The sequence below is a fragment of the Theropithecus gelada genome, chromosome 4 (assembly GCF_003255815.1).
Source record: "Theropithecus gelada isolate Dixy chromosome 4, Tgel_1.0, whole genome shotgun sequence".
Classification (NCBI taxonomy): Eukaryota; Metazoa; Chordata; class Mammalia; order Primates; family Cercopithecidae; genus Theropithecus; species Theropithecus gelada.
Window position 1 is genome coordinate 37,068,674 of NC_037671.1, and position 25,420 is coordinate 37,094,093.

Genomic DNA, 25,420 nt, shown 5'->3' on the forward strand with positions numbered 1-25,420 from the left:
TATGTTAAGATTTACCACAGTATTAGGGTGGTAAGAGCCTGATAACTTCATTACACAATTAACTTTCCTCTTAGGACCAGGAAGTAATCTTTGTGGTACTTATTATTTCTAAAAGTCAGTTTCCTCATCTGAAATAGGGTTGTTGAATGGATTAAGTAAATCAATGCGTTTAAAGAACCTATGACATAGTAAACATTCAAATAAACTAGCAATTATTATTATTATTTGGTTGCAATTCTACCATCAGAGAACATAGGGTAGAAGTTACTTCTTCTACAAAAGTTACTTCTATCAATTTCTTCCTATTTAATAATTACCTTTTGTGGAGGGGTTAGTGTGTACATTGTATTAAACACTTACAAGGATCTTCACATGTAATTCTTCCTTGAACCCTACAAGAATTATTACCTGCCAGGCGCGGTGGCTCACGCCTGTCATCCCAGCACTTTGGGAGGCAGAGGCGGGCAGATTACTTGAGGTCAGGAGTTCTTCAAGACCACCGTGGTTAACACGATGAAACCCCGTCTCTACTAAAAATACAAAAAATTAGCCGGGCGTGGTAGCGGGCGCCTGTAGTTCCAGCTACTCGAGAGGCTGAAGCAGGAGAATGGCCTGAACCCGGGAGGTGGAGCTTGCAGTGAACCGAGATAGCGGCACTGCACTCCAGCCTGGGTGACAGAGCGAGACTCCGTCTCAAAAAACAAAACAAAACAAAACCAAAAAATTTTAAAAAGGCAAGAGATAACCTTTCTCTATCATCTGTAAAGTTGGACTCCCCTCTTCCCCCCTTCACTTTGCTCCACCTAACCGACTACTATAAATATTTACTATTTTTTTGAGACAGGGTACCACTCTGTCACCCAGCCTGGAGTGCAGTGGCGCGATCACGACTCACTATAGCCACAACCTCCTGGGTTCAAGCGATCCTCCCATCTCAGTCCCCCGAGTAGCTGGGACCACAGGCGCGCGCTACCACCTCCGGCGAATTCTTTTTTTTTGATACGGAGTCTTGCTCTGTCCCCCAGGTTGGAGTGCAATGGCGCGATCTCAGCTCACTGCAACCTCCGCCTCCCGGCTTCAAGCCATTCTCCTGCCTCAGCCTCCCGAGTAGCTGGGATTAGAGGCGCCCGCCACCACGCCCAGCTAATTTTTGTATTTTTAGTAGAGACGGGGTTTCACCAGGTTGGCCAGGCGGGTCTCGAACTCCTGACCTCAGGCGATCCGCCCGCCTCGGCCTCCCAAAGTGTTGGGATTACAGGCGTGACCCACCGCGTCGGGCCAACGTCCGGCTAGTTTTAAAATTTTCTGTAGAGACAAGTTTCGCTATGTTGCCCAGGGCTGGTCTCCAACTCCTGGGCTCACGTGATCCTCCCGCCTCAGCCTCCGGAGTACCTGAGATTCCAGGCGCTAGCCACGGCGCCGGCTCCTGTTGGTTTTAATATCTGTCTTGTTTCACTAGAATCTCAACTCCACGAGGGCAAGAATTTTTATCCGTTTTGTTCACTGCTGTTTTTTCAGCATTTATAGCAGCCCCATGGGCTTTGCAGAGAATCATTAGATATTTACAAAAAGATTAAATACGCTCTTCCGGAAGCATCGAGAAACAAGATTAAAAGAGCTTGGGTTGAACCTCGTAGCGACCCGTAGTACTCCCCCTTCCCGCCATCCTATTAGATGAAAGGAAGAAAGGGAAAAGCCCCGCCCCTCGCTCGGCTGCTGGTGGCTAGGGCTTCGGGTCTTCTCGCTAGTCTCGTGGGGTTCCGCGGTGTCGTCGCTGACTGTGCGCGTCATTTCCGGGCGTCACGTAACGGAGTGGCCAACGGCCTGCAGAGCAACATGCCCAAGTGAGTGGGGCCCCGAAATCTGAGGGTGATCGTAGTCACTAGTTGTGGCCCCTATGCAGGAGCAGAGAGCGGGTTCTGGTTTCTGAAACCTCGTGGGATGGCAGAGTACCTGGGACAGGTGGACGGAGATAGGGAGATGGAGAGCGCTAGACACCCCTTCTTAGAGTGGAGATGGATCCCGCTTAAGGCAACAAAAAAAGCCTGGTTTATATGTCGACGCTTTGACGCTTTTGAGTCGTGAGGAGGTCGGGCTTTTTGTTTGTTTCTTGGTTTTTATCTTCCATGAACACTTCCATGGATGGGCATCTAGCTGGTTGTCATCTCTTTTTTTCTTCCTTTCACCTCTTTTCAGGTTTTATTGTGACTACTGCGATACATACCTCACCCATGACTCTGTAAGTGGCGTATCCATACTTTCAAAAAGCCTTATGTGTAATAATTAAATGAGTTTTGTGTTTTTTTAAAGATGCAAGTTGTGCTTTCCCACCTGCTGAGGTTTAAGGTCTACTGCTTGTAGAAAATAGTTGGAGGTTATTTCCCACCCTAGAGTAACTTTGATTAAAAACCGCTTAACAAGGCAGGCATGGTGGTGTGCCTGTAGTCCCAGCTACGCAAGAGGATGAGGTGAGAGAATCGCTTGAGGTCCAGGCTGCAGTGAGGCATGATCAGGCACTGCACTCCAGCCTGGACAACAAAACAAAAAAAACTGCTTATCAAATAATACAGCAGTTAAAGTAGAATGTTTTGTTAGTACTTTTTTTTTTTTTTTTTTTTTTTGAGACGGAGTTTTGCTCTTGTTGCCCAGGCTTGAGTGCAGTGGCGCTGTCTCGGCTCACTGCAACCTACAACTCCCGGGTTTAAGTGATTCTCCTGCCTTAGCCTCCCGAGTAGCTGGGACTACAGGCATGGGCCACCACGCCCGGCTAATTTTGAATATTTAGTAGAGACGGAGTTTCTCCATGTTGGTCAGGCTGGTCTCGAACTCCCGACCTCAGGTGATCTGTCTGCCTTGGCCTCCCAAAGTGCTGGGTTTACAGGCATGAGCCACCATGCCCAGCTAACCCCGCCTCTTAAAAAAAAATTTAGTGGTCTAAAGAGCACTTGAGTGGATCTTTGCCTTGCATGATTTTGTAATGTGCATTGGTTATTTGGAAAAGTTGATTGACTTGAGTTAGTGCCAGGCTTCAAATGTAGACACGTTTTTTTTTTTTGTTTTTTTTTTGAGACGGAGTCTCGCTCTGTCACCCAGGCTGGACTGCAGTGGCCGGATCTCAGCTCACTGCAAGCTCCGCCTCCCGGGTTCACGCCATTCTCCGGCCTCAGCCTCCCGAGTAGCTGGGACTACAGGCGCCCGCCACCTCGCCCGGCTAGTTTTTTGTATTTCTTAATAGAGACGGGGTTTCACCATGTTAGCCAGGATGGTCTCGATCTCCTGACCTCGTGATCCGCCCGTCTCGGCCTCCCAAAGTGCTGGGACTACAGGCTTGAGCCACCGCGCCCGGCCGACACGTTTGATTATGTAATGAAAACTCACATTAATTAATGTCACAATCTAATCAGAACCATCTTTAAATATTGGGAAGCTGTCAAGCTTATGGTGGCAGATAAGATTTTCCAAAATTCTGATTTTTGCTTAATAGCTCAAATTCTATCACTGGCAATACTTTCCATTGCTCTGTTTGAAGTGACAGGCTCACTCCATTCATTTTTGAGAAGTCTGAATATACGGTTTGTGTCTGTCACTCTCAAATAAAAATGGTGTTCCATCAAAAAGGCAGCTGGGCTGGATATGGTGGCTCATGCCTGTAATTTCAGCACTTCGGGAGGCCAAGGAAGGAGGATTGCTTGAGCCCAGGACTTCAAGAGAGGCAGCTAGTATAGCTCATAATTTGAACAATTACATGCCTGCTTTTCCTTGAAAGGCCTCATATTTTGGCATGCAACACAAGTGCTTTGTCTATTTTTCCCATTTTGTCACTCAGAATATTAAAAAGACTTGAACTTAAGGGTTGAGATTTAATAAAAATTAATAATTTTGTTGCTTCATTAATTTCACTCAGTGAAACTAGCTTTTTTTTCCCCTATGAGTACATACATTGAAGAATACAGTGATCACTAATACAGTCGGGTGCCATTGCCTTGATTCGTTCTGAAGTGCCAGGAATTTGGCATCATCAGTGAAAATGTCAATACAGTGAAGAAGGAAAGTAATGGCTTAGTAGTATTATGAAAACACTTTGAACTTGCAGACCTTGTGAAAGAGTCTCAGAGACCCTTAGATGTCTGTGAATCATGCCCTGAACACTGCAGCTCTATGCTTTGCTGCCTCTGTAGAAATCTGATTAAATCATAATTCTTTTTACAGCTGAGGCCTCGCTGTGTTTCCCAGACTGGTCTAAATTATAACTCTTGATTATCTTGAATAGTAGCTGGAAGAAACTGGCCAGTGATTTTTCTATTGTCACTTTATTTGGAATTCTTTCTAACATGTGGTCAGATGTAGTACAGCATTAATAGAGATGTGGAACATTTAAGTTGGGTGGTTCCTCTTGAAGACGTTGTTATAGTTCTGTATATTATCTTTTTTTTTTGAGATGGAGTATTGCTTTATTTCCCGGGCTGGAGTGTAATGGCATGACCTTGTTTCACTGCAGCCTCCACATCCCGGGTTAAAGCAGTTCTCCTGTCTCAGCCTCTCGAGTAGCTGGGATTACAGGCCTGCACCACCACACTCGGCTAGTTTTTGTATTTTTAGTAGAGACGGGGTTTCGCCATGAAGAAACAGTCCCACCTTGGCCTCCCAAAGTGCTGGGAGTGAGTCACTGTGGCTGGCCAAGTTCTGTGTATTTTCATACATTGTCCTGGAGTAGAATGCTCTGATAAATTGGTATTTTTAATAGCTAGTCGGTTCTTGCTTATAGATCCCTAGTCCTTTTTTTACCCCCTCTCTAGGTAAAACCCCCTAGAGATAATTTTCTGAAATTGTTAATGAGGGGGCTGTGCCTTTCTGCCCTTTTTTGGCATTATAGTTTCATATACCTATTATTCACTTTCTTGCTATATGCCAGAATTCAGAGAACTGAAAAGTATTTCTTTATATTAAAAATGTCTTTTCATGAGAAATGTCATGAACGCTTGTTCCTTCTAAAATGATGTCTTGCAAAAATAGAACATTTCTATGGTGATTGATTTTACAGATCCCTATAGTGGACTTAGAAATGTGTAAAAACAGCCGGGCATGGTGGCTTACGCCTGTAATCCCAGCACTGGGAGGCCAAGGTGGGTGGATCACGAGATCAGGAGTTCAAGACCAGCCTGGCCAATGTAGTGAAACCCCATCTCTACCAAAAATACAAAAAAAATTACCTGGGTGTGGTGGCACATGCCTATCATCCCAGATACTTGGGAGGCTGAGGCAGGAGAATCGCTTGAACCTGAGAGGCGGAGGTTGCAGTAAGCCGAGATCTTGCCACTGCACTCCAGCCTGGGTGACAGAGTAAGACTCCATCTCAAAAAAAAAAACCCCAAATAAAAGAAAGAAATGTGTAAAAACATTCAGTGCTGTAACTTTTGGACTTCGGTTGATTTTTAGTTATGAGTTTTTTTGTTTTTTTTTTTTTTGAGATGGAATCTCACTGTGTTGCCCATTCTGGAGTGCAGTAGCATGATCTCAGTTCCCTGCAACCTCCACCTTCAAGATTCAAGTGATTCTCCTGCCTCAGCCTCCCGAGTGGCTGGGATTACAGGCGCGTGCAATCATACCCAGCTAATTTTTGTATTTTCAGTAGAGACAGGGTTTCACCTTGTTGGCCAGGGTGGTCTTGAACTCCTGACATCAGGTGATCCGCCCACTTTGGCCTCCCAAAGTGCTGGGATTATAGGTGTGAGCCACTGCGACTGGCTGCTAGTCATGATTTTGTTATTAGGCTTAAGGCATCATTGTTGTGTTAATGTAAGCAGTGGTTGGGAGGACAAGGAACAATTTTTTTTTTTTTTTTTTTTTTTGAGACAGAGTCTCTCTGTGTCTCCCAGGTTGGAGTGCAATGGCACAATCTTGACTCACTACACGCTCTGCCTCCTGGGTTCATGCCATTCTCCTGCCTCAGCCTCCTGAGTAGCTGGGACTACAGGCATCTGCCACCATGCCTGGCTAATTTTTTGTATTTTTAGTAGAAATGGGATTTCACCATGTTAGCCAGGATGGTCTCAATCTTACCTCGTGATCCACCCGCGTCGGCCTCCCAAAGTGCTGGGATTATAGGCTGGAGCCACTGTGCCCAGCCAGGAACAATTTTTTTTTTTTTGAGATAGGATTTTGCTTTGTCACCCAGGCTGGAGTGTAGTGGAGTGATCTTGGCTCACTGTAGCCTTGATCTCCTACGCTCAAACGTCCTTCCCATCTTAGCTTCCCAAGTAGCTGGGACCACCACCTTTGCTGCAGTTACTCAACTTTTCCTTGTAGAGAGAAGGTGTAGCCAATATATAAATAAATGTGCTGGGCTCTGTGGCTCACACCTGTAATATCACAGCACTTTGGAAGGCCAAGGTGAGAGGATCACTTGAGCCTAGGGGTTTGAGACCAGCCTGGGCAACATTGTGAGACGTCATCTCTACAAAAAATTTAAAAGTTGGCTGGTCATAGTGGCTCATGTCTCTAGTCCCAGCAACTCAGGAGGCTGAGGTGGGATGATTGCTTGAGCCCGGATGGTTGAGGCGGCAGTGAGCTGAGATCGTGCTATTGCATTCCATCCTGGGCAACAGAGCAGGACCCTTTTCAAAAAAAAAAAAAGGTAGATAGAGATAAATGTGGTTGTGTTCCAATACTTTTTTTTTTTTTTTAAACACAAAAGACAGTGGCTGGCCAATGGGGCATAGTTTGCTGACCTCTGGTCTAGATAATATAGTAAAAAAATTACCACAGTATGTTGCTGGATAATGTTTTTAAGTAATACTGTAGCAGCCAGCTAATGCTGCTGATACTAGACACGTTACTTATATAAAGGCAAAACTTTATTAAATTTTTAGTGTTGGACATTTGTTTCTGTGTCTGATATGATCTTTTTATTTTACAGCCATCTGTGAGAAAGACACACTGCAGTGGAAGGAAACACAAAGAGAATGTGAAAGACTATTATCAGAAATGGATGGAAGAGCAGGCTCAGAGCCTGATTGACAAAACAAGTATGCTTCAGTCTCTTGTTCTGATGTGGTAAAATGGTCCTATTCTTTCTTGTCCCTGTCTCTGGTGTTTTTCACAGAGGCAACTCATTCTGAATGATAAATAGGAGCATTTGGATATGTTGAATGAAAGAAGTGGAAGGTCATTGGTTTCCCAAGAATATAAGAACACATTAATATTTATTATTGAGGATAGAGCAATCAGAGACAGCAATAAGGTTAGATGGGGAAGTGAGGCAGAGAAGAATGGAGTTGCTTAATATTTATGTATTAACACCAGATTTTATAGCAAATTTCTATAAAGCCCCTTTGTAGTTAATCCACAGGTTTTAGAAGTGTGTTCCTATTCTAATAGGAGCAGATCAGGAGTGGGTTTGTGGTTTTCCCCAAGTAGTTTGAGACAATATTTAGATGTTTTATTTGTAGTCCTGACAGAGTACTAGTCAAAAAGAAACTACTTGATGTAACAAAATAGTCTGAATATGTTTCGGACCCCTGTTGTACATCCCATGCTCTTATTGTTAGGAACATTTTGTTCTGGCTTATTGGGTCCAGGACACTAACTGAAGGAGATGTTGCATTTTTAGTTTAGATCATCCTGGTGTATTTGAATCACAGCCTTTCTTAATCATTCGTTGTACTCCAAGCTGGCAAGCAAATGTGGGTTTTGTGATGTGACTTTTTAAAAAAGCAGTAGGGCAGGTGCAGTGGCTAATGCCTGTAATCCCAGCATTTTGGGAGGCCGAGGCGGGCAGATCACTTGAGGCCAGGAGTTGGAGACCATCCTGGCCGACATGGTGAAACCGCATCTCTACTAAAAATATAAAAATTAGCCCAGGCGTGGTGGCTCACGCCGGTAATCCCGGCCAAAAAGTTTTTTTTAAAATTAAAAAGTAATAAAAAGGCAAAACTGGCCGGGCACACTGGCTTACGCCTGTAATCCCAGCACTTTGGGAGGAGGAGGTGGTGGATCATCTGAGGTCAGGAGTTTGAGACCAGCCTGGCCAACATGGCGAAACCCCATCTCTACTAAAAATACAAAAAATTCAGATGGGCATGGTGGCGCCTGCTTGTAGCCCCAGCTGCTTGGGAGACTGAGGCAGGAGAATTGCTCAAACCCAGGAAGCGGAGGTTGCAGCAAGCTATGATCGCGCCACTGAACTGCACTCCAGTCTGGGCAACAGAGTGAGACTCTGTCTCAAAAAAATAGTAATAATTAATAAATAATAAAAAGGCAAAACTGTTGTGAACATTTTCAAATAAAATAGACAAGTGGGTGCTGGGTGTGGTGGCTCACGCCTGTAATCCCAGCACTTTGGGAGGCTGAGGTGGGTGGATCACCTGAGATCAGGAGTTAGAGACCAGCCTGACCAACGTGGAGAAACCCTGTCTCTACGAAAAATACAAAATTAGCTGGGTGTGGTGGCGCATGCCTGTAATCCCAGCTACTCGGGGAGGTTTAGGCAGATGAATCGCTTGGACCCAGGAGGCGGAGGTTGCAGTGAGCCAAGGTCTCACCACTGCATTCCGGCCTGGGCGATAGAGTGAGACTCTGTCTGGAAAAAAAAAAAAAAATAGACAAGCTTAATGAACCTCCCATTCTGAATTTCCTCACCCTTCATTTCTCATCACTCAGCTGTAGCACTCTTGCTGCATTTATTCTGGGTTTGTCAACCTTGATGCTGTTGTCATTTAAGGCTGGATAATCTTTTGCTGTGGGGATCTTTCTGTGCGTTGCAGGATTTTTGACAGCATGCCTGGCATCTGCTAACTAGATGCCAGTACCAATCTCCAGTTGTGACTACTAAAAATATCTCCAGGCATTGTGCAGTGTCCCTGGAAGGCAAAATTGTTTCTGGCCAAGAGAGCCACTGAATGTTGTCACCTACTCCTTCTCCTTCCTGGATTATTATGGAGCAAACCTCAGACATTGTCCCAGTTTTTAAAATTGATTTTTTTAATTAATTAATTAATTAATTTATTTATTTATTTATTTATTTGAGATTGAGTCTTGCTCTGTCGCCCAGGCCAGAACGATCTCAGCTCACTGCAACCTCTGCCTCCTGGGTTCAAGTGAGTCTCCTGCCTCAGCCTCCCGAGTAGCTAGGACTGCAGGCGCACACCACCACACCTGGCTAATTTTTTTTGGTTTTGGTAGAAATGGGGTTTCACCATGTTGGTCAGGCTGGTCTTGAACTCCTGACATCAAGTATTGACCTGCTTTGGCCTCCCAAAGTGGTGGGATTACAGGCGTGAGCCACCATGCCCAGTCCCGATTTTTTTAAAAAAACTGAGTGTCACTCTGTTGCCCAGACTGGAGTGCTGTGATATAATCAAAGCTCACTGCAGCCTCAAATTTCTGGGCTCAGGTGATCCTCTGGTCTTGGCCTCCTGAGTAGCTAGGACTACAGGTGCACACCACTATGCTAGGTTAATTTTATAAAATTTTGTATAGAGATGGTGTCTCACTTTGTTGCTCAGGCCGGTCTTGAACTCCTGGCCTCAAGCAATCCTCCTGCCTGGGCCTCCAAAAGTGTTGGGATTACAGGCATGAGCCACCACACCTGCCCCATTGTCCCATTTCATATGAAAAAATAAACCACGATGTAATCTTTTCCCCTTACTTGAAAAGATGTTAGAAATTTCTTAGCATTAAAAGATTTACAGTATATTCTGTAGTTACTTTCCATAGGCAGCAAAATAATTTAGGATGAATAAACATTTTTTTAATTTAAATTTTAACTTTTGTAGAGATAGGGTCTTACTCTGTCACCTAGGCTGGAGTGCAGTCGCCCGATCATAGCTCACTGTAGCCTTGAACTCCTGGGCTCAAGCATTCCTCCTGCCTCAGCCTCCCAGGTAGCTGGGACTACAGGTGCACACCACCATTCCCAGCTAATCTTTAGTTTTTGTAGAGACGGGGTCTCCCTATGTTGCTCAAGCTAGTCTTTAACTCTGGAACTCAAGAGATCCTCCTGCCTCAGCCTCCCAAAGTGCTAGGATTATAGGCAGGAGCCACTGCACTCGGCTTGAGTACATGTTTTTGTTTTTGTTTTAAGGCTAGTCAGAATAATAAACATTTTTAGTGGGGGACTTTTTGAGAAGAGTAGGGGAGCCCCTCAGGGACACACTCATGAAATCTGTGATTATGTTGACATAGAGCCTGCTACTAAGTCAGTGACTTTGCTTCCCCCACTTCAGGCTTTACAAGCTGTCCTCCTACAAAAGATGTGAGAGAGGCCTTTTTGATTGAAAAAGTCCATATTGGGATATAATCCCTGAGATCGCACAGGCTTTGTTCAGAGGCATATGGATAATAAGCTATTCATAAATCTCCACTTAGGTCACTTTTTTGATCTGATCCCATGAATTACCAGTAATTGATGAGTAATTTGATTTCCTTTGCATTGGAGTGGAGTGGGATGGGCTATAGCCAGCTTATGTCAGGAATAGACTTTATGAGTGTGTATTTTAATATTTATTTGTGATTCTTTGCTAAAACCAAATATAGATGATCTTCAGTTTCTCTTGTTTTCTCTTATGCTTCATCTGAAAAAAAAATTTAAATTGATTGTATTAGATTTTCTTAAAAATCATAACTCTTTTGGGGCAGGCTTATAGTTTGAAATCTTTGTATGTTTTGAAAATCCTAGGTTAGTGCATTGATTTCCAAACTGGTAAACCAACATAGTGTATTATTTTGACCTAGGACAGCATACATAGGAAGGATAGAAATTTTATAAAGCCTAGCTTTTTGGGCATGTATTACACTTTTTCAAACAAAACTATGAATGGCTTGAATTGGTTATAAACTACATCTACAGATTAAAGATGACTCTTCCTCTTTGGTAAAAGACATTGATAGGGCCAGGCATGGTGGCTCATGCCTATAATCCTAGCACTCTGGTAAGCTGAGATGAGTGGATTGCATGAACTCAGGAGTTTGAGACCAGCCTGGGCAATTTGGTGAAACCCAGTCTCTACAAAAAATACAAAAGTTAGCCAGGCATAGTGCCAAGCACCTGTAGCTATTCGGGAGGATGAAGTGAGAGGATCACCTGAGCCCGGGAGGTCGATGCTGCTGTGAGCTGCGATTGTGTCCCTGCACTACAGCATGGGTGACAGTGAGACTCTGTCTCAAAAAGAAAAGACATTGATAGGCAGGAAATTTTTACTCCAGTCTCCCATATTTAATTTAGCCATAGAAATGCTAAGTAGAGGCCGGGCACGGTGGCTCAAGCCTGTAATCCCAGCACTTTGGGAGGCCAAAATGTGCGGATCACGAGGTCAGGAGATCGAGACCATCCTGGCTAACACGGTGAAACCCTGTCTCTACTAAAAAATACAAAAAACGTGGCGGGCATCTGTGGTCCCAGCTACTCGGGAGGCTGAGGCAGGAGAATGGCATAAGCCCGGGAGGCGGAGCTTGCAGTGAGCTGAGATCCAGCCACTGCACTCCAGCCTGGGCTACAGAGCGAGACTCCGTCTCAAAAAAAAAAAAAAGAAATGCTAATTAGAAAACATGAATCAATAAACCAATTAATTGCAATTTTAGCCGGTGAATACCTAAAAATGATTTTTAAACTGTAGAACCATGATGTAATAATTTTAGAGGACAGCTAGCAAGAGTAAAGTAATTGGAACCATCAAAGACTTAAAAGAAAGTGGTTATTTTAGTTACTGGGCTGTTGAACTCTTATTCATCTTTTTTCTTTTCTCACCCTCATCTCCGAAGCGGCTGCATTTCAACAAGGAAAGATACCTCCTACTCCATTCTCTGCTCCTCCTCCTGCAGGGGCGATGATACCACCTCCCCCCAGCCTTCGTAAGTTTAAAGTTTTAATCTTAAGGGGTGTGATGGGGCAGGCTGTCCTTTGGTTAGGTTACATTATCTCACCGTTGGCTTTCAAATGCTGTTGCATTTGTATGTAGATAGTAATATAAATGTATAAATACATAAATATTGAATATAGATGCGTGTAGTAATGGAAAACAACTTTAGTGGTATAATTTCTAAAATAACTTTAGAGTTAACTTTTGATTGCATTGTCACTAAGTACTGTATTTGTGGCATCCCAAGTGTGGATCTAAGAGAGATTTAAATGGAAAGCAAGCTCAGAATGAACCTCTGATTAGATGAGCTAATACATGAATAGGAGTTGCTAGGTACATTAAATTATTTACTCTATGAGCACAGCACTAGAGGACTGAAATAGCTGATAAACTCCTTAGTCTTTTGCTATATTTTCTAACCCACCTAACACCAAAATCTATATCTTAGAAACATAAGAATTAGGCTGGGCGTGGTGGTTCACACCTGTAATCCCAACACTTTGGGAGGCTGAGGCAGGTGGATCACCTGAGGTCAGGAGTTCAAGACCAGCCTGGCCAACATCATGAAACCCCATCCCTACTAAAAATACAAAAATTAGCCAGGCGTGGTGGTGCACATCTGTAGTCCTAGCTACTCAGAAGGCTGAGGCAGGAGAGTTGCTTGAACCTGGGTGGTGGAGGTTGCATTGAGCTGAGATTACCCCACTGCACTCTAGCCTGGGCAACACAGCAAGATTGTGTCTCAAAGAAAAAAAAAGAAAGGTAAGAATGAGATCATTGAAAGGAGAGTGGATCATGGGCCCAGCTTTCTGGGAAAGTTTGTTGCTTCTGTGTGACAGACAAGAGGAGACTGAGTGCTGCACTGGATCATACTGTACTGTGGCTCTTCTGGGAGCAGTCAGACTGAAATCACATACAGGACCTAGACTCAATCTTGCACACAATCACAAGTATAGACTCAGGGAAGTAGGCTATCTGTAATAGTTGCACACTAATGTAGGTGGACCACTAATGTCCTGCCAAACCTTTTCTGGGCACCTGCCATCCTAGGACCTGGTCAGGCCTCAGCCCATAGCAACTCCAGGGTTACTTCTCTCTCCTTTTCTACCTTGACTGGCTGGCACTCAACTCCATTATTTTTGATAGCAGAATAGTCTATGGTATGAATTTACCATAATTTACCTCACTATTTTCTTTCTTTCTTTCTTTCTTTTTTTTTGAGATAGAGTCTTGCTGTGTCGCTCAGGCTAGAGTGCAGTGGCGTGATCTCAGCTCACCGCAACCTCCGCCTCCTGGGTTCCCTGTATTCAAGTGATTCTCCTGCCTTAGCCTCCCAAGTAACTGGGATTGCAGGTGCATGCCACCATGCCCAGCTAATTTTGTATTTTTAGTAGAGATGGGGTTTTGCCATGTTGGCCAGGCTGGTCCTGAACTCCTGACCTCCTGACCTCCTGTGATCTGCCCGCCTCGGCCTCCCAAAGTGCTGGGATTACAGGCTTAAGCCACCATCCCCAGCCTGCCTCACTATTTTCTTATTGGATATTTAAGTTGTTCCAAATTTTAGGTATTGTAAATGATACTGTCAGGAATATCCCTGCATATAAGTCTTTGTATTTCCAAAGAATCTTTTAAAACCATGTTTTCATTTTTTACAAAGGGATCTGAAATTAAATGCTTGTGGCTTAAGTCCATCAGCTTTTTGTCACGAGCCCTATAGAAGGTACAACGTCTCCACCCCCTTGTTTTGTTTTTTTAAATTAAAATCTCAATTTTTCTTAACCTAGGGAATCTGACTTTATTTTATTCTTCTGTCTAGGCAGACTTGTTCTTGCTTTTTATTAATATTTTATGGCATGTGATTTTTGTGGATCTGCTATTATAAAAAGAAACCATAAGAGGGATATTGTTTCAGAATTTGAAGGAGTTCATGAGATCCTTTTAGTTTGATTAAGAAGAGAAAATGTTGCCGGGGGCAGTGGCTAATGCCTATAATCCTAGCATTTTGGGAGGTTGAGGTGGGCAGATCACCTGAGGTTGGGAGTTTGGGACCATCCTGACCAACACGGAGAAACTCTGTCTCTACTAAAAATACAAAGTTAGCTGGGCACGGTGGCACATGCCTGTAATCTCGACTACTCGGGAGGCCGAGGCAGGAGAATCACTTGAACCTGGGAGGTGGAGGTTGCGGTGAGCCGAGATCGTGTCATCGCACTCTGGCCTGGGCAACAAGAATGAAACTCCCGTCTCAAAAAAAAAAAAAAAAATAGAGAAGAGAAAATGTTAATATGTGAGCACACCTTAACCACAGACTCCATTCTTTATTTCAGCGGGTCCTCCTCGCCCTGGTATGATGCCAGCACCCCATATGGGGGGCCCTCCCATGATGCCAATGATGGGCCCTCCTCCTCCTGGGATGATGCCAGTGGGACCTGGTAAGTTTGAATGTCTTGTCTTTCTAGTTTGCTCCCTTGTGTTTCTAGTGTGCTCCATTTAGTTTAGTCACTATGCATAACTGACACTTAATGGAAGGAAGTTAGTATGTATAGCCAAAGCTTGAAAATGGGGAGTTGTGCTCCACTTCTGAGGGTGGAATACTTACATAAATTGTCTAATTAGCTGTTTAAATGTACTATTGTAACAAATTAAATTTGGTCAATTATTAATGGTAAAGAAAAAGAAATACTTGGTTTATCATTATAATTGGATGGTATCCAGTGACCTTGTGCTACTAAAAGCAGGATAGGTTGCATCTGTTTTTATTTTCCTCTCTTCTGTTTCCTTGCCTCACCCTGGCTTTTGGCCATTTATACTGAAGAGAAGGGTTGATGAACTTGTTCCATTTTGTGGGGAGGGGGAAGGTTATAGATACATTTTCTCAGTTTTGATTTGGAGCAGAGCCACCTCTTGCTGCTTGTTGAATCTTGCAGTTTAACTTGGCCACATCATTATATTAAAAAGCTTTCAGCCTGGTAGTTGGTTTTTTATTTGGGGAGGGGTAAAAAAACTTACACTTCAAACATTTTATTTTAATGTCAATTTAAACATACGTTAATTTGCAAATCTTTCTGATACATGAGCAGGACCTTTGCTTTAAGAGTGTGTCTAATGATTGGAACACTGTGTATTTATTGCATTAACCAGTAAGCCATAACTATAACACATCCTCTACCAACTTTAGTTTCATTTCTTTGAAGTGGTCTGAAACCTTGTGATATAATCTAGTTCCAATCTTTTATGATTATTTTGCCTACCAAATTGTTGAGCATTTTTTGGTGATAGTTTATCTGAGTCTTCCTAAGTATTAAGTTAGTTTTCATAGAAGCTGTTCTCTTTTCACACTCATTTAATTGGTTTGCAGAAAATTATATATATATAATTAGAGTAATAACTACAACTGACATAATCAGGTTTAGGAACAGATGTGACCGACACCTCCAACTCCTCTGGAAAAACAAGCTGCAAAGTTACTAGGGTAGCTTCCTAGGCAGAAGTATCAGTATGTCTGCTGTGGGTATTACTTAGAGGAGGGGGAGAGTATAGATAAAGAGAATTCCTGCCTTACTGACTTGTGAGCCCAAAACACAATCAAAATGACTTCAATGACTTTAGCATCCTTAACCCAGGCTCACAAATTCAAATTCTTAGAGGTTTTAGGGATGTGGTGAACTGGGGAATGCATGATTCGTCTAAAGAAGGCTTCTAGAACTCAGCTTCAGCCTGTGGTTGACATTCGAGAATACAGGCTTGGTGTTGCCTTTTCTCCTGAGTTTGCTTTTTGTTTTCTGTTTTTTCAAGCCAGGATAAAATGATAAGATTGTGGGATTTGTGTTAAAATAATTGAGTAGTTAGAGGGTGGACAGGGATAGGAATGGGTGGGGAGTAGAGATAAAGTTGTCCATGAGTGGGTAATTGTTGAAGCTGGATGATGGATACATGGATGTTCATTATACTCCTCTTTACTATTCTTGTGTATGTTTGAACATTTCCATAATAAGAAGTTTAAAAGAAAAAAGGAATCTACTGTTTCGTATGAAATCCCAATGTTGTCAACTGATTCAGAGTAAATCCACTATGGAGACCAAAGAAAACAAGTTGCCAGTTTTTATCTTTGGTCTATGTCCATCCATTTCCTCTAAGAAATTCTTAAATATAGGTTAAGCATGGGCTTTTATGTGGTATTTAGAAGTTAGTAGTATTCTCTGTTCCTGTTTAAATTGGTCTTAAATTCTGTACCTGTTGGATTTTGTGTCTTTGCATATTCTTGTGTTTCACTATTTGTGATAAGGCTATATTCAAGTTTGAATATACTTTTCTCTTGAACCCTTTGCTGCAAACCTTTAATCCAAATTATTTAGTTAAAAATAAATTGGTAAAATTTGATGTTTAAAAAGAATATAGATAACATTAAATTATGGGGCATAATAGTAAAATTAATATCCATGAACCCACCACCCAGCTGGGAAGTAGAACATTATTGATTCCATTGAAACCACCTGTGTTCCTCCCCTACCCCTCTGCCTGCCTTCCCCTCCCTGGCTCATTTATTTGGCTGGTTTATTGATGGGACACTTAAAAAAATTCATTAATAGTTTCTGAAATGCATTAGAAAAATCAGATTTTTGTGTGCACTAATTGTTATAAATCACGTTATTGCCTATTATTTTTCTTGACTTGAGCTAAGTATGGTTACTAACAGGTTCCCAGCATGGGCCTCCTGCTCACCTTTCCTACAACTCCGAACAAACGCTTAGTGGTAAGATTGTCCTCTGTGCCTGTGTACATTCATGAAATAGCTCCTGGTTATATGGTGGATATCACTGATTAAAAGAGCTGACTGAAAAACATGTGACTTAGTTGTGAATTTCCCTGAGTGAGAAAAAAAGGTCAGTTTAGGGAACTAGTGTCCCTGGTGATTTCTGGAAAGCAATATATTAATAGTTTCCCCCTTACTATCATTAGATCATGATTCCCATATGGTTCTTGTGTTGACCTTTTTGTTTTTTTGTCTGAGAATGTCTAAGTAATTTACAGATGTGATAAATTTGTTGCATTTCTTCTGTCACGTATGTCTTTTTTCCAGCATTTTGCAAGGGGGGCTACGTTTTTTGTTTTTAATTGAAGTCCCATCAAACTCTCCCTAAATAATATTTTCTGACTCCCTTTTTTTCCCTCTTCTTTGTTTTGTCCTGCAGCTCCTGGAATGAGGCCGCCCATGGGAGGCCACATGCCAATGATGCCTGGGCCCCCAATGATGAGACCTCCTGCCCGTCCCATGATGGTGCCCACTCGGCCCGGAATGACTCGACCAGACAGATAAGGATAGAGGGGAGGCTTCATTGTATCAGTTTTATATTACCTGTTCTGCTTCACCAGGAGATCATGCTGCTGTGATACTGAGTTTTCTAAACAGCATAGGGAAGACTTGCTCCCCTGTCCTATCAAAGAGAGAATAGTTTTGGAGGGGAGAAGTGGGACAAAAAAGATGCAGTTTTCATTTATATTGGGAAATGTGAAAATAAAATTGTCAACTCTTTCAATTAAAAGTGTGTTCCCTTTTTCCTCCTCTCCGTGTTCTCTGTGTATCATAAAGGAAATGAAACATTCCAGTTCTGTTTCTCTAGCTCATTACCTCTTCAGCATATCCTCTGCGTGAGATTATTTTTCCTTAGCTATATAGTAAATCTCTTCGGGCATCCTCCCTTTATTAGTAAAGTCATCTTGTACAGCACTAAATCTAGCACTTGCAGAGCTTTTGTTGGTTAAAACAATCAACAGCTCGGTTAATTTTTCACATGAATAACACTTTGTATAGTAAGTGGAAAATTTTAAGTCTTTTATGCTGAAATAAGGGAAAATAGTTCCTGTTGTGTGCATGTCAGCTAAGAATGGCAAGAATTGCCCTAAACTCTGCTTCTCCTTTCTCTCAGCTCCCCTCTTCCTTGGGCTCAAATAATGTGAAAAGTTTCTCCTTTTTAAAAAACTTATTTAAAGTTATTTTAAAAAATAACTTTAAGGCCGGGCGTGGTGGCTCACGCCTGTAATCCAAGCAGTTTGAGGACTGAGGCAGGCAGATCACCTGAGGTCGGGAGTTCCAGACCAGCCTGAACAATGTGGTGAAACCCCATCTCTACTAAAAATACAAAAATTAGCCAGGCATGGTGGTACGTGCCTGTAATCCTAGCTACTCAAGAGGCTGCGGTGGGAGAATCACTTGAACCTGGGAGGCAGAGGTTGCAGTGAGCCAAGATTGTGCCACTGTACTCCAGCCTGGGCAACAGAGTCTCAAAAAAAAAAAATAATAATAATAACAATAATAATCAAAAATAATAATAATAAAAATAACTAAAGGGCCAAGTGTAATAGCTGACGCCTCTAATCCTGGCATTTTGGGAGACTGAGACGGGTGGATTGCTTGAGCCCATGAGTTTGAGACCAACCTGGGCAACATGGGGAAACCCCGTCTTTACAAAAAAATACAAAGATGAGCTGGGTGTGGTGGCACACGCCTATAGTCCCAGCTACTCTAGAAGCTGAGGTAGGAGGATTCCGCTTGAGCCTGGGAGGCGGAGGTTGCAGTGAGCTGAAATTGCACTGTTACAGCCTGGGTGACAGAGCAAGACCCCATCTCAAAAAAAACCAAAAAGCAACTCAAACAACTTTAAATTAGAGATAGTGTCTCACACTATTGGCCAGGCTAGTCTGGAACTCCTGGTTTCAAGCATTCCTCTTGCCTCAGCCTCTTGAAGTGTTGGGATAACAGGCGTGAGCCACTACACCTGGCCTGAAAACTTTCTGTAGCATTGGTAAAATTACACAGATTTCTATATTACAGAAGGTGGTTTTATTTGTTTATTTTTTGAGATAGGGTCTCACTCTATTGCCCAGGCTGGGGTGCAGTGGCTCAGTCATAGCTTACTACAGCTTTGACCTCCTGGGCTCAAGTGATCCTCCTGCCTTGGCCTCCCAAAGTGCTGGGATTACAGGGGTGAGTCACTGTGCCTGGCCAGAATGTGTTTTTAGAATTCTGTTTGTTACATAAGTAGGCTGTAAAAGTAGCATATTTTCAGGGAAGCATCTAGAAAGGAAGCCATTGGCACTGTTCATATTCAGTGAAGTGTAAAACTTAAATTCTCGGCTGGGCGTGGTGGCTCATGCCTGTAATCCCAGCACTTTGGGAGACCGAGGTGGGCAGATCACAAGGTCAGGAGTTTGAGACCAGTCTGGCCTACATGGTGAAACCCCGTCTCTACTAAAAAATACAAAACATTAGCTGGGTGTGGTGGTGTGCGCCTGTAATCCTAGCTACTCGGGAGGCTGAGGCAGGATAATTGCTTGAACCCAGGAGGCGGATGTTGTAGTGAGCCAAGATCGCACCATTGCACTCTAGCCTGGGTGACAGAGCAAGACTCCCGTCTTGAGAAAAAAACAAAAAAACTTAAAACTCATATTGCAAATGGGAATGAAAACTATTGAATACCCTCTGGGAAGGCAATTTGGCAGTATCTATCAGAATTAAAATAACTGTATCTATGACCTAGTATTTCCATGTCTAGAAATTAATCCTGCAGGTAGACTTGCACATGTATGAAATGACTGACGTGTATTATGTATTGCAGCAAAAGATTGGAAATAATATAGATGTCCAATGATAGGGGGCTGATTTAAGTATAATACAGTTGCATATACCATGTTGCATATACATGCATCAATACACAGTTCCATATACTAAGCATGTTAAAACAGTATAAGGAAGTTCTGTGTACCAATAGGAAAAGATCTCCATTGTTCTACACATTGGTTCACCTAACAATGTATTGTTTGCGGCTATCTTTTTTTTTTTTTCTGAGACGGAGTCTCACTCTGTTGCCCAGGCTGGAGTGCAGTGGCACGATCTTGACTCACTGCAAGCTGCACTTCCTGGGTTCACGCCATTCTCCTGCCTCAGCCTCCTCAGCAGTTGGGACCACAGGCGCCCGCCACCACGCCCAGCTAATTTTTTTTTTTTCTATTTTTAGTAGAGGCGGGGTTTCACTGTGTTAGCCAGGATGGTCTCGATCTCCTGACCTCGTGATCTGCCCGCCTCGGCCTCCCAAAGTGCTGGGATTACAGGTATGAACCATGCGCCCAGCTGATAGATTCTTTATTTTAAAACTTACTACAAAACTACATTAATCAAGACACTGTGGTACTTGCATAAGAATAGACATATAGATAAATAAAATAGAATTAAGAGTCCAGAAATAAACCCTTACATCTGTCATCAGTTGATTTTCACCAAGACAATTCATTGGGGAAAATGATGTTTTCAACAAATGTTGCTAGGACAACTGGATATCCACATGTAAAATTATGAAGTCAATTCCCTGCATCATACTATATATAAAAATTATGGGTCATGTTAAAATGGATCATATTCCTAAATGTAAGAGCTAAAACTATACAATCTTAGAAGAGAATATAGACGTAAATCTTCATGTCTTCAGATTAGGCAATGATTTCCCAGATATGACACCAAAAGCACAGCAACACAAGTGGGGGGAAGATAAACTGGATATCATCTACTTTTTTTGCACTTCATTTTTCTTTGTCTTTTTTTTGTTTGTTTTTGAGATGGAGTCTCGCTCTGTTGCCTAGGCTGGAGTACAGTGGCACAATCCCAGCTTACTGCAACCTCTACCTCTCAGGTTTAAGCGATTCGCCTGCCTCAGCCACCTGAGTAGCTGGGACTACACACGTACGCCACCATGCCTGGCTAACTTTTTTGTATTTTTAGTAGAGACGGGGTTTCACCATGTTAGCCAGGCTGGTCTTGAACTCCTGACCTCAGGTGATCTGCCCGCCTCGGCCTCCTGAAGTGCTGGGATTACAGGCATGAGCCACCGCGCCCAGCCTGCACTTCATTTTTCTATCAGGAAAGTTAAGACAGCTCATAGAATGGGAGAAAGTTTTTGCAAATAATATATCGTGTAACGGACTTGTATCTACAATGTATAAAGAAATATAACTCAACAAAAAGACAATTAAATAATCAACAAGAGATCTGTACAGACATTGTTTCCAAAGAAGATTTACAAATGGCCAAAAACCTATGAAAAGGTGTTCAACATCAGCCATCTAGGAAATGCACACAAATCCTTAACCAAATATTGGCAATCAGAATTCAGCAATATATGAACATTATATACCATGAGCAAAAGAGATCTGTTTCAGGGATGCAGGCTGATTCAGTATTTGAGAATCATTAGGCCAGGCATGGTGGCTCACGCTTGTAATCCCAACACTTTGGGAGGCTGAGGCGGGCAGATCACCAGAGGTCGGGAGTTTGAGACCAGCCTGATCAACATGGAGAAACCATGTGTCTACTAAAAATACAAAATTAGCTGGGCGTGGTGGCACATGCCTACAATCCCAGCTACTAGGGAGGCTGAGGCAGGAGAATCACCTGAACCCAGGAGGTGGAGGTTGCAGTGAGTGGAGATCATGCCATTGTACTCCAGCCTGGGCAACAAGAGCAAACCTCTGTCTCAAAAAAATAATAATAATAATAATTATTGCTGGATGCAGTGGCTAGCGCCTGTAATCCCAGCACTTTGGGAGGCTGAGGCAGGTGGATCACCTGAGGTCAGGAGTTCAAGACCAGCCTGACCAACATGGAGAAACCATGTCTCTACTAAAAATACAAAATTAGCAGAGCACAGCGGCCTTGCCTGTAATCCCAGCTACTTGGGAGGCTGAGGCAAGAGAATCGCTTTAACCTGGGAGGCGGAGGTTGCAGTGAGTCGAGATCGTGCCATTGCACTCCAGCCTGGGCAACAAGAGCGAAACTCTGCCTCAAAAAAAAAAAAAAAAGTTAAATTTAATCCACTATGTTAACAGGCTAAATAAGAAAAATTCTTGATCATAGCATTTCATGCAGACAAAGCATTTGACAAAATTCAACATGATAAAAATAGAGAAAAATAGACAACTTCCTCAATTTGTTAAAGAGCATCCACAAAAATCTACAGCTGATCTATGTGTTGGTGAAAACTGAATGGTTTGCCCCTAAGTTTGGGAATAAGACAAAAAAGTCCACTCTTAGCACTCTTTTTAACAATGTACCTGAAGTTTTAGCTACCAGAAAAAATTAAAAGGCATGCAGATCAGAAAGGAAGAAAAAAAATTGTCCCAATTGCATATGACATCATTGTGTACATAAAAAATTCCAAGAAGGTAACTCACACCTGTAATCTCAGCACTTTGGGAGGCCAAGGTGGGAGGATCACTTGAGTCCCGGATGTCGAAGTCACAGTGAGTCTTGAAAGCACCACTACACTCCAGTCTGGGTGGTGACAGAGCAAGACTCTATCTCATTAAAAAAAGAAAAAATCAAAGAATCTACAAAACGACCTCATACTACAAAATACTGCTTCAACCTATAAAAAGAGCTAATGAGTGAGTTCAGCAAAGTTTCAAGGTGCAAGATAAACATACAAAAATAATGGTTTTTCTGTATACTAGCAATGAACACATGGACACATACATTAAAAATAACTGCTCAAAAGAAAAAAATAGATGTAAATCTAATAAAACTAGTATAGGCTGGGTATGTTAAAAAGTACATAGTGCTGATGAAATAAATCACAGAAGATCAAAATAAATAAATTGGAAGACTCAACATAATAAATATATTTATTCACCCTAATTAAATATATACTTTTAACCCCATTCCTATCAAAATTCCAGCAAGATGTTTGTAGATATAGACAGGATTATTCTGCAAGTTAAATGGTTGGGCCAGGTGTAGTGGCTCACGCCTGTAATCTCAGCACTTTGGGAGGCTGAGGCAGGCAGATCGCTTGAGGCCAGCCTGGCCAACTTGTCTCTACTGAAAATGCAAAAATACGAAAATACTGAAAACACAAAAATTAGCCAGGCGTGGTGGCAGACACCTGTAATCCTGGTTACTCAGGAGGTCAAGGCATAAGAATCACTTGAACTCAGGAGGCAGAGGTTGCAGTGAGCTGAAATCGTGCCACTGCACTCCAGCCTGGGTGACTCTGTCTCAAAAAAATAAATAAATACATAAAAATAAAAAATTTAAGTGGGAAGATAAAGAAACTAGAATAGCAAAAACAATTTTGAGAGAGAATAGGCCAGGTGTGGTGGCTTATGCCTGTAATTCCAACACTTTGGAACACCTGGAGATGGCACTGCACTCCAGCCTGGGCAACATACTGAGGCCCCATCTCTACAAAAATAAAAATTAGCCGGGTATGGTGGCACGCACTTGTGGTCCCAGTTACTGCAGAGGCTGAGGCAGGAGGATCGTTTGAGCCCAGGAGGTTGAGGCTGTAGCTATGATCACACCACTGTACTCGGTACAGGGCAAGAGGCTGTCTCTTAAAAACAAAAAAGTAATAAAGTGGGAGGATTCTACCTGATTTCAAGACTTACTACATTGATACACTTATCAGGACTCCGTGGTGTTGGGAGAAGGACATAGATCGATGAAACTAAATAGAGATCCTAGAAATAGATCCACATAAATATGCCCAACTGGGCCAGGGGCAGTGGCTCACACCTGTAATCCCAGCACTTGGGAGGCCAAGGTGGGTAGATCACTTGAGTCCAGGATTTCAAGACCAGCCTGGGCAACATGGCAAAACCCCATCTCTGCTAAAAATATGAAAGTTAGCTGGGTGTGGTGGTGGGCGCCTGTAATCTGAGCTGCTCAGGAGGCTGAGCCAGGAGAATTGCTTGAACCTGGGAGGCAGAGGTTGCCATGAGCCGCGATTGCACTACTGCACTTCAGTCTGGGTGACAGAGCGAGACCGTCTCAAAAAAACAAAAAAACAAAACAAAAAAAACCCATATATATATATATATACACACACACACACATATATATATATAATAGCTGGGTGGAGTGGCATGGGCCTGTAGTCCCAGCTACCAGGGAGGCTAAGGTAGGAAGACTGCTTGAGCCCAAGATCATGCCATTGCCACCACACCTGGCCACAAAACACCTATTAAGAGGAAAAAAGACAAAGGCCGGTGTGGTGGCTCATGCCATTGCACTCCAGCTGGGGTGACAGAGCGAGACTCCATCTCATGCCTCCCAAAGCCACTGGGTATAGTGGCACATGCCTGTAATCCCAGCTACTCAGGAGGCTGAGGAAGGAGAATCACTTGAACCCAGGAGGCAGAGGTTGCAGTGAGTAGAGATTGTGCCATTGCACTCCAGCCTGGGCAACAAGAATGAAACTCCATCTCAAAAATAAAAAAATAAAAACAAAAAAAGAGGAAAAAAGACAACCTACAGCCCATGAGAAAATATTTGCAAGGCCCAGCGTGGTGACTCACCCCCGTAATCCCGTTACTTTGGGAGGCCAGGGCGGGTGGATCATTTGAGCCCAGGAATTTGAGACCAGCCTGGGCAACATGGTGAAACCTTATCTTTACAAAAAATACAAAAATTAACTGGGTGTGATGGCACATGCCTTTAGTACCAGCTATTCGGTGGGGTGGGAGGGGGTTGAGGTGGGAGGGTTGCTTGAACCTTGGAGGTGGAGGCTGCAGTGACTGTGACTGTACCACTGCACTCCAACCTGGATGACAGAGTGAGACCCTGTCTCAGAAGAAAAAAAAAAAAAAGAAAGAAAGATTTGCAAATGACAAATCTAACAAGATACTAATATTTCAAATATATAAAGAACTCTCAAAACTCAAGGGTAAAAAAAGAAAATCCAATTAGAATGTGGGCAAAAGACATGAAGAAGGATTTCACTGAAGCAGATATATAGATGGCAAATCACATGAAAAGGTATTCAATGTCATTGGCCATTAGGGAAATACAAATCAAAACTACAATGAGATATCACTACACACCTATCAAATGGCTAAAATAAATATAGTGACAACACAAATGATGGTGAAGATACAGAGAAACTGGATCACTTACACACTGCTGGTGGGAACATGAAATGAAATAGTCATTCTGAATACCAGTTTGGCAGTTTTTAGATATACTAAACACTCAACTACCATACAACCCAGCTATTGCACTCCTGGGCACTTATCCCAGCAAAATGAAAAACTTATGCTCACACAAACACCTGTACACAAATATTTATAGCAAGCTTATTTATAATAATAAAAAACTGGAGACAGCTCAGATGTCCTTCAGCAGGTGAATGGTTAAACAAACTGTGGTATATCTATATCATGGAATACTACTCATAAGTAAAAAGGAACAAACTATTCATGGACATAACTACCTGGATGAATTTCCAGAGAATTATGCTGATGGAAAAAGTACCCTCAGGCCGGGCACATGGTGGCTCACACCTGTAATCTCAGCTCTTTGGGAGCCTGAAGTGGAAGGACTGCTTGGGCCCAGGAGTTCAATGCCAGCCTGGGAAATATAGCAAGATCCTGTCTCTACCAAAAATAAAACAGTTAGCCAGGCATGGTGGCATGTGCCTGTAGTCCCAACCACTCAGGAGGCAGAGGTGGAGGATCCCTTGAGGCCAGTAGTTGGAGGCTACAGTGAGCTATGATTGCACCACTGCACTCCAGCCCAG

At 42.7% G+C, this 25,420-nt stretch overlaps 1 protein-coding gene across 1 annotated transcript; it reads left to right on the forward strand.

Annotated features, from left to right (window-relative positions):
• Positions 1 to 1,387: 1,387 nt before the first annotated feature.
• On the forward strand, positions 1,388 to 17,398 carry SNRPC (small nuclear ribonucleoprotein polypeptide C). Its single transcript, XM_025383013.1, has 6 exons — positions 1,388 to 1,844; positions 2,197 to 2,239; positions 6,917 to 7,025; positions 11,758 to 11,847; positions 14,183 to 14,287; positions 17,048 to 17,398. The coding sequence occupies exons 1-6, from the start codon at positions 1,675 to 1,677 to the stop codon at positions 17,170 to 17,172; spliced, it is 642 nt and encodes a 213-aa protein (XP_025238798.1). The 5' UTR covers positions 1,388 to 1,674; the 3' UTR covers positions 17,173 to 17,398.
• The last annotated feature ends 8,022 nt before the right edge of the window (positions 17,399 to 25,420 follow it).

What these genes read in the sequence shown, in the direction of transcription:
- SNRPC (XM_025383013.1), top strand. Translation starts at nt 1,675, where the DNA reads ATGAAAGGAAGAAAGGGAAAAGCCCCGCCCCTCGCTCGGCTGCTGGTG. An exon ending in CATACCTCACCCATGACTCT is followed by an intron (nt 2,240 to 6,916) that starts GTAAGTGGCGTA and finishes TTTATTTTACAG; the next exon opens with CCATCTGTGAGAAAGACACA. An exon ending in ACCACCTCCCCCCAGCCTTC is followed by an intron (nt 11,848 to 14,182) that starts GTAAGTTTAAAG and finishes TCTTTATTTCAG; the next exon opens with CGGGTCCTCCTCGCCCTGGT.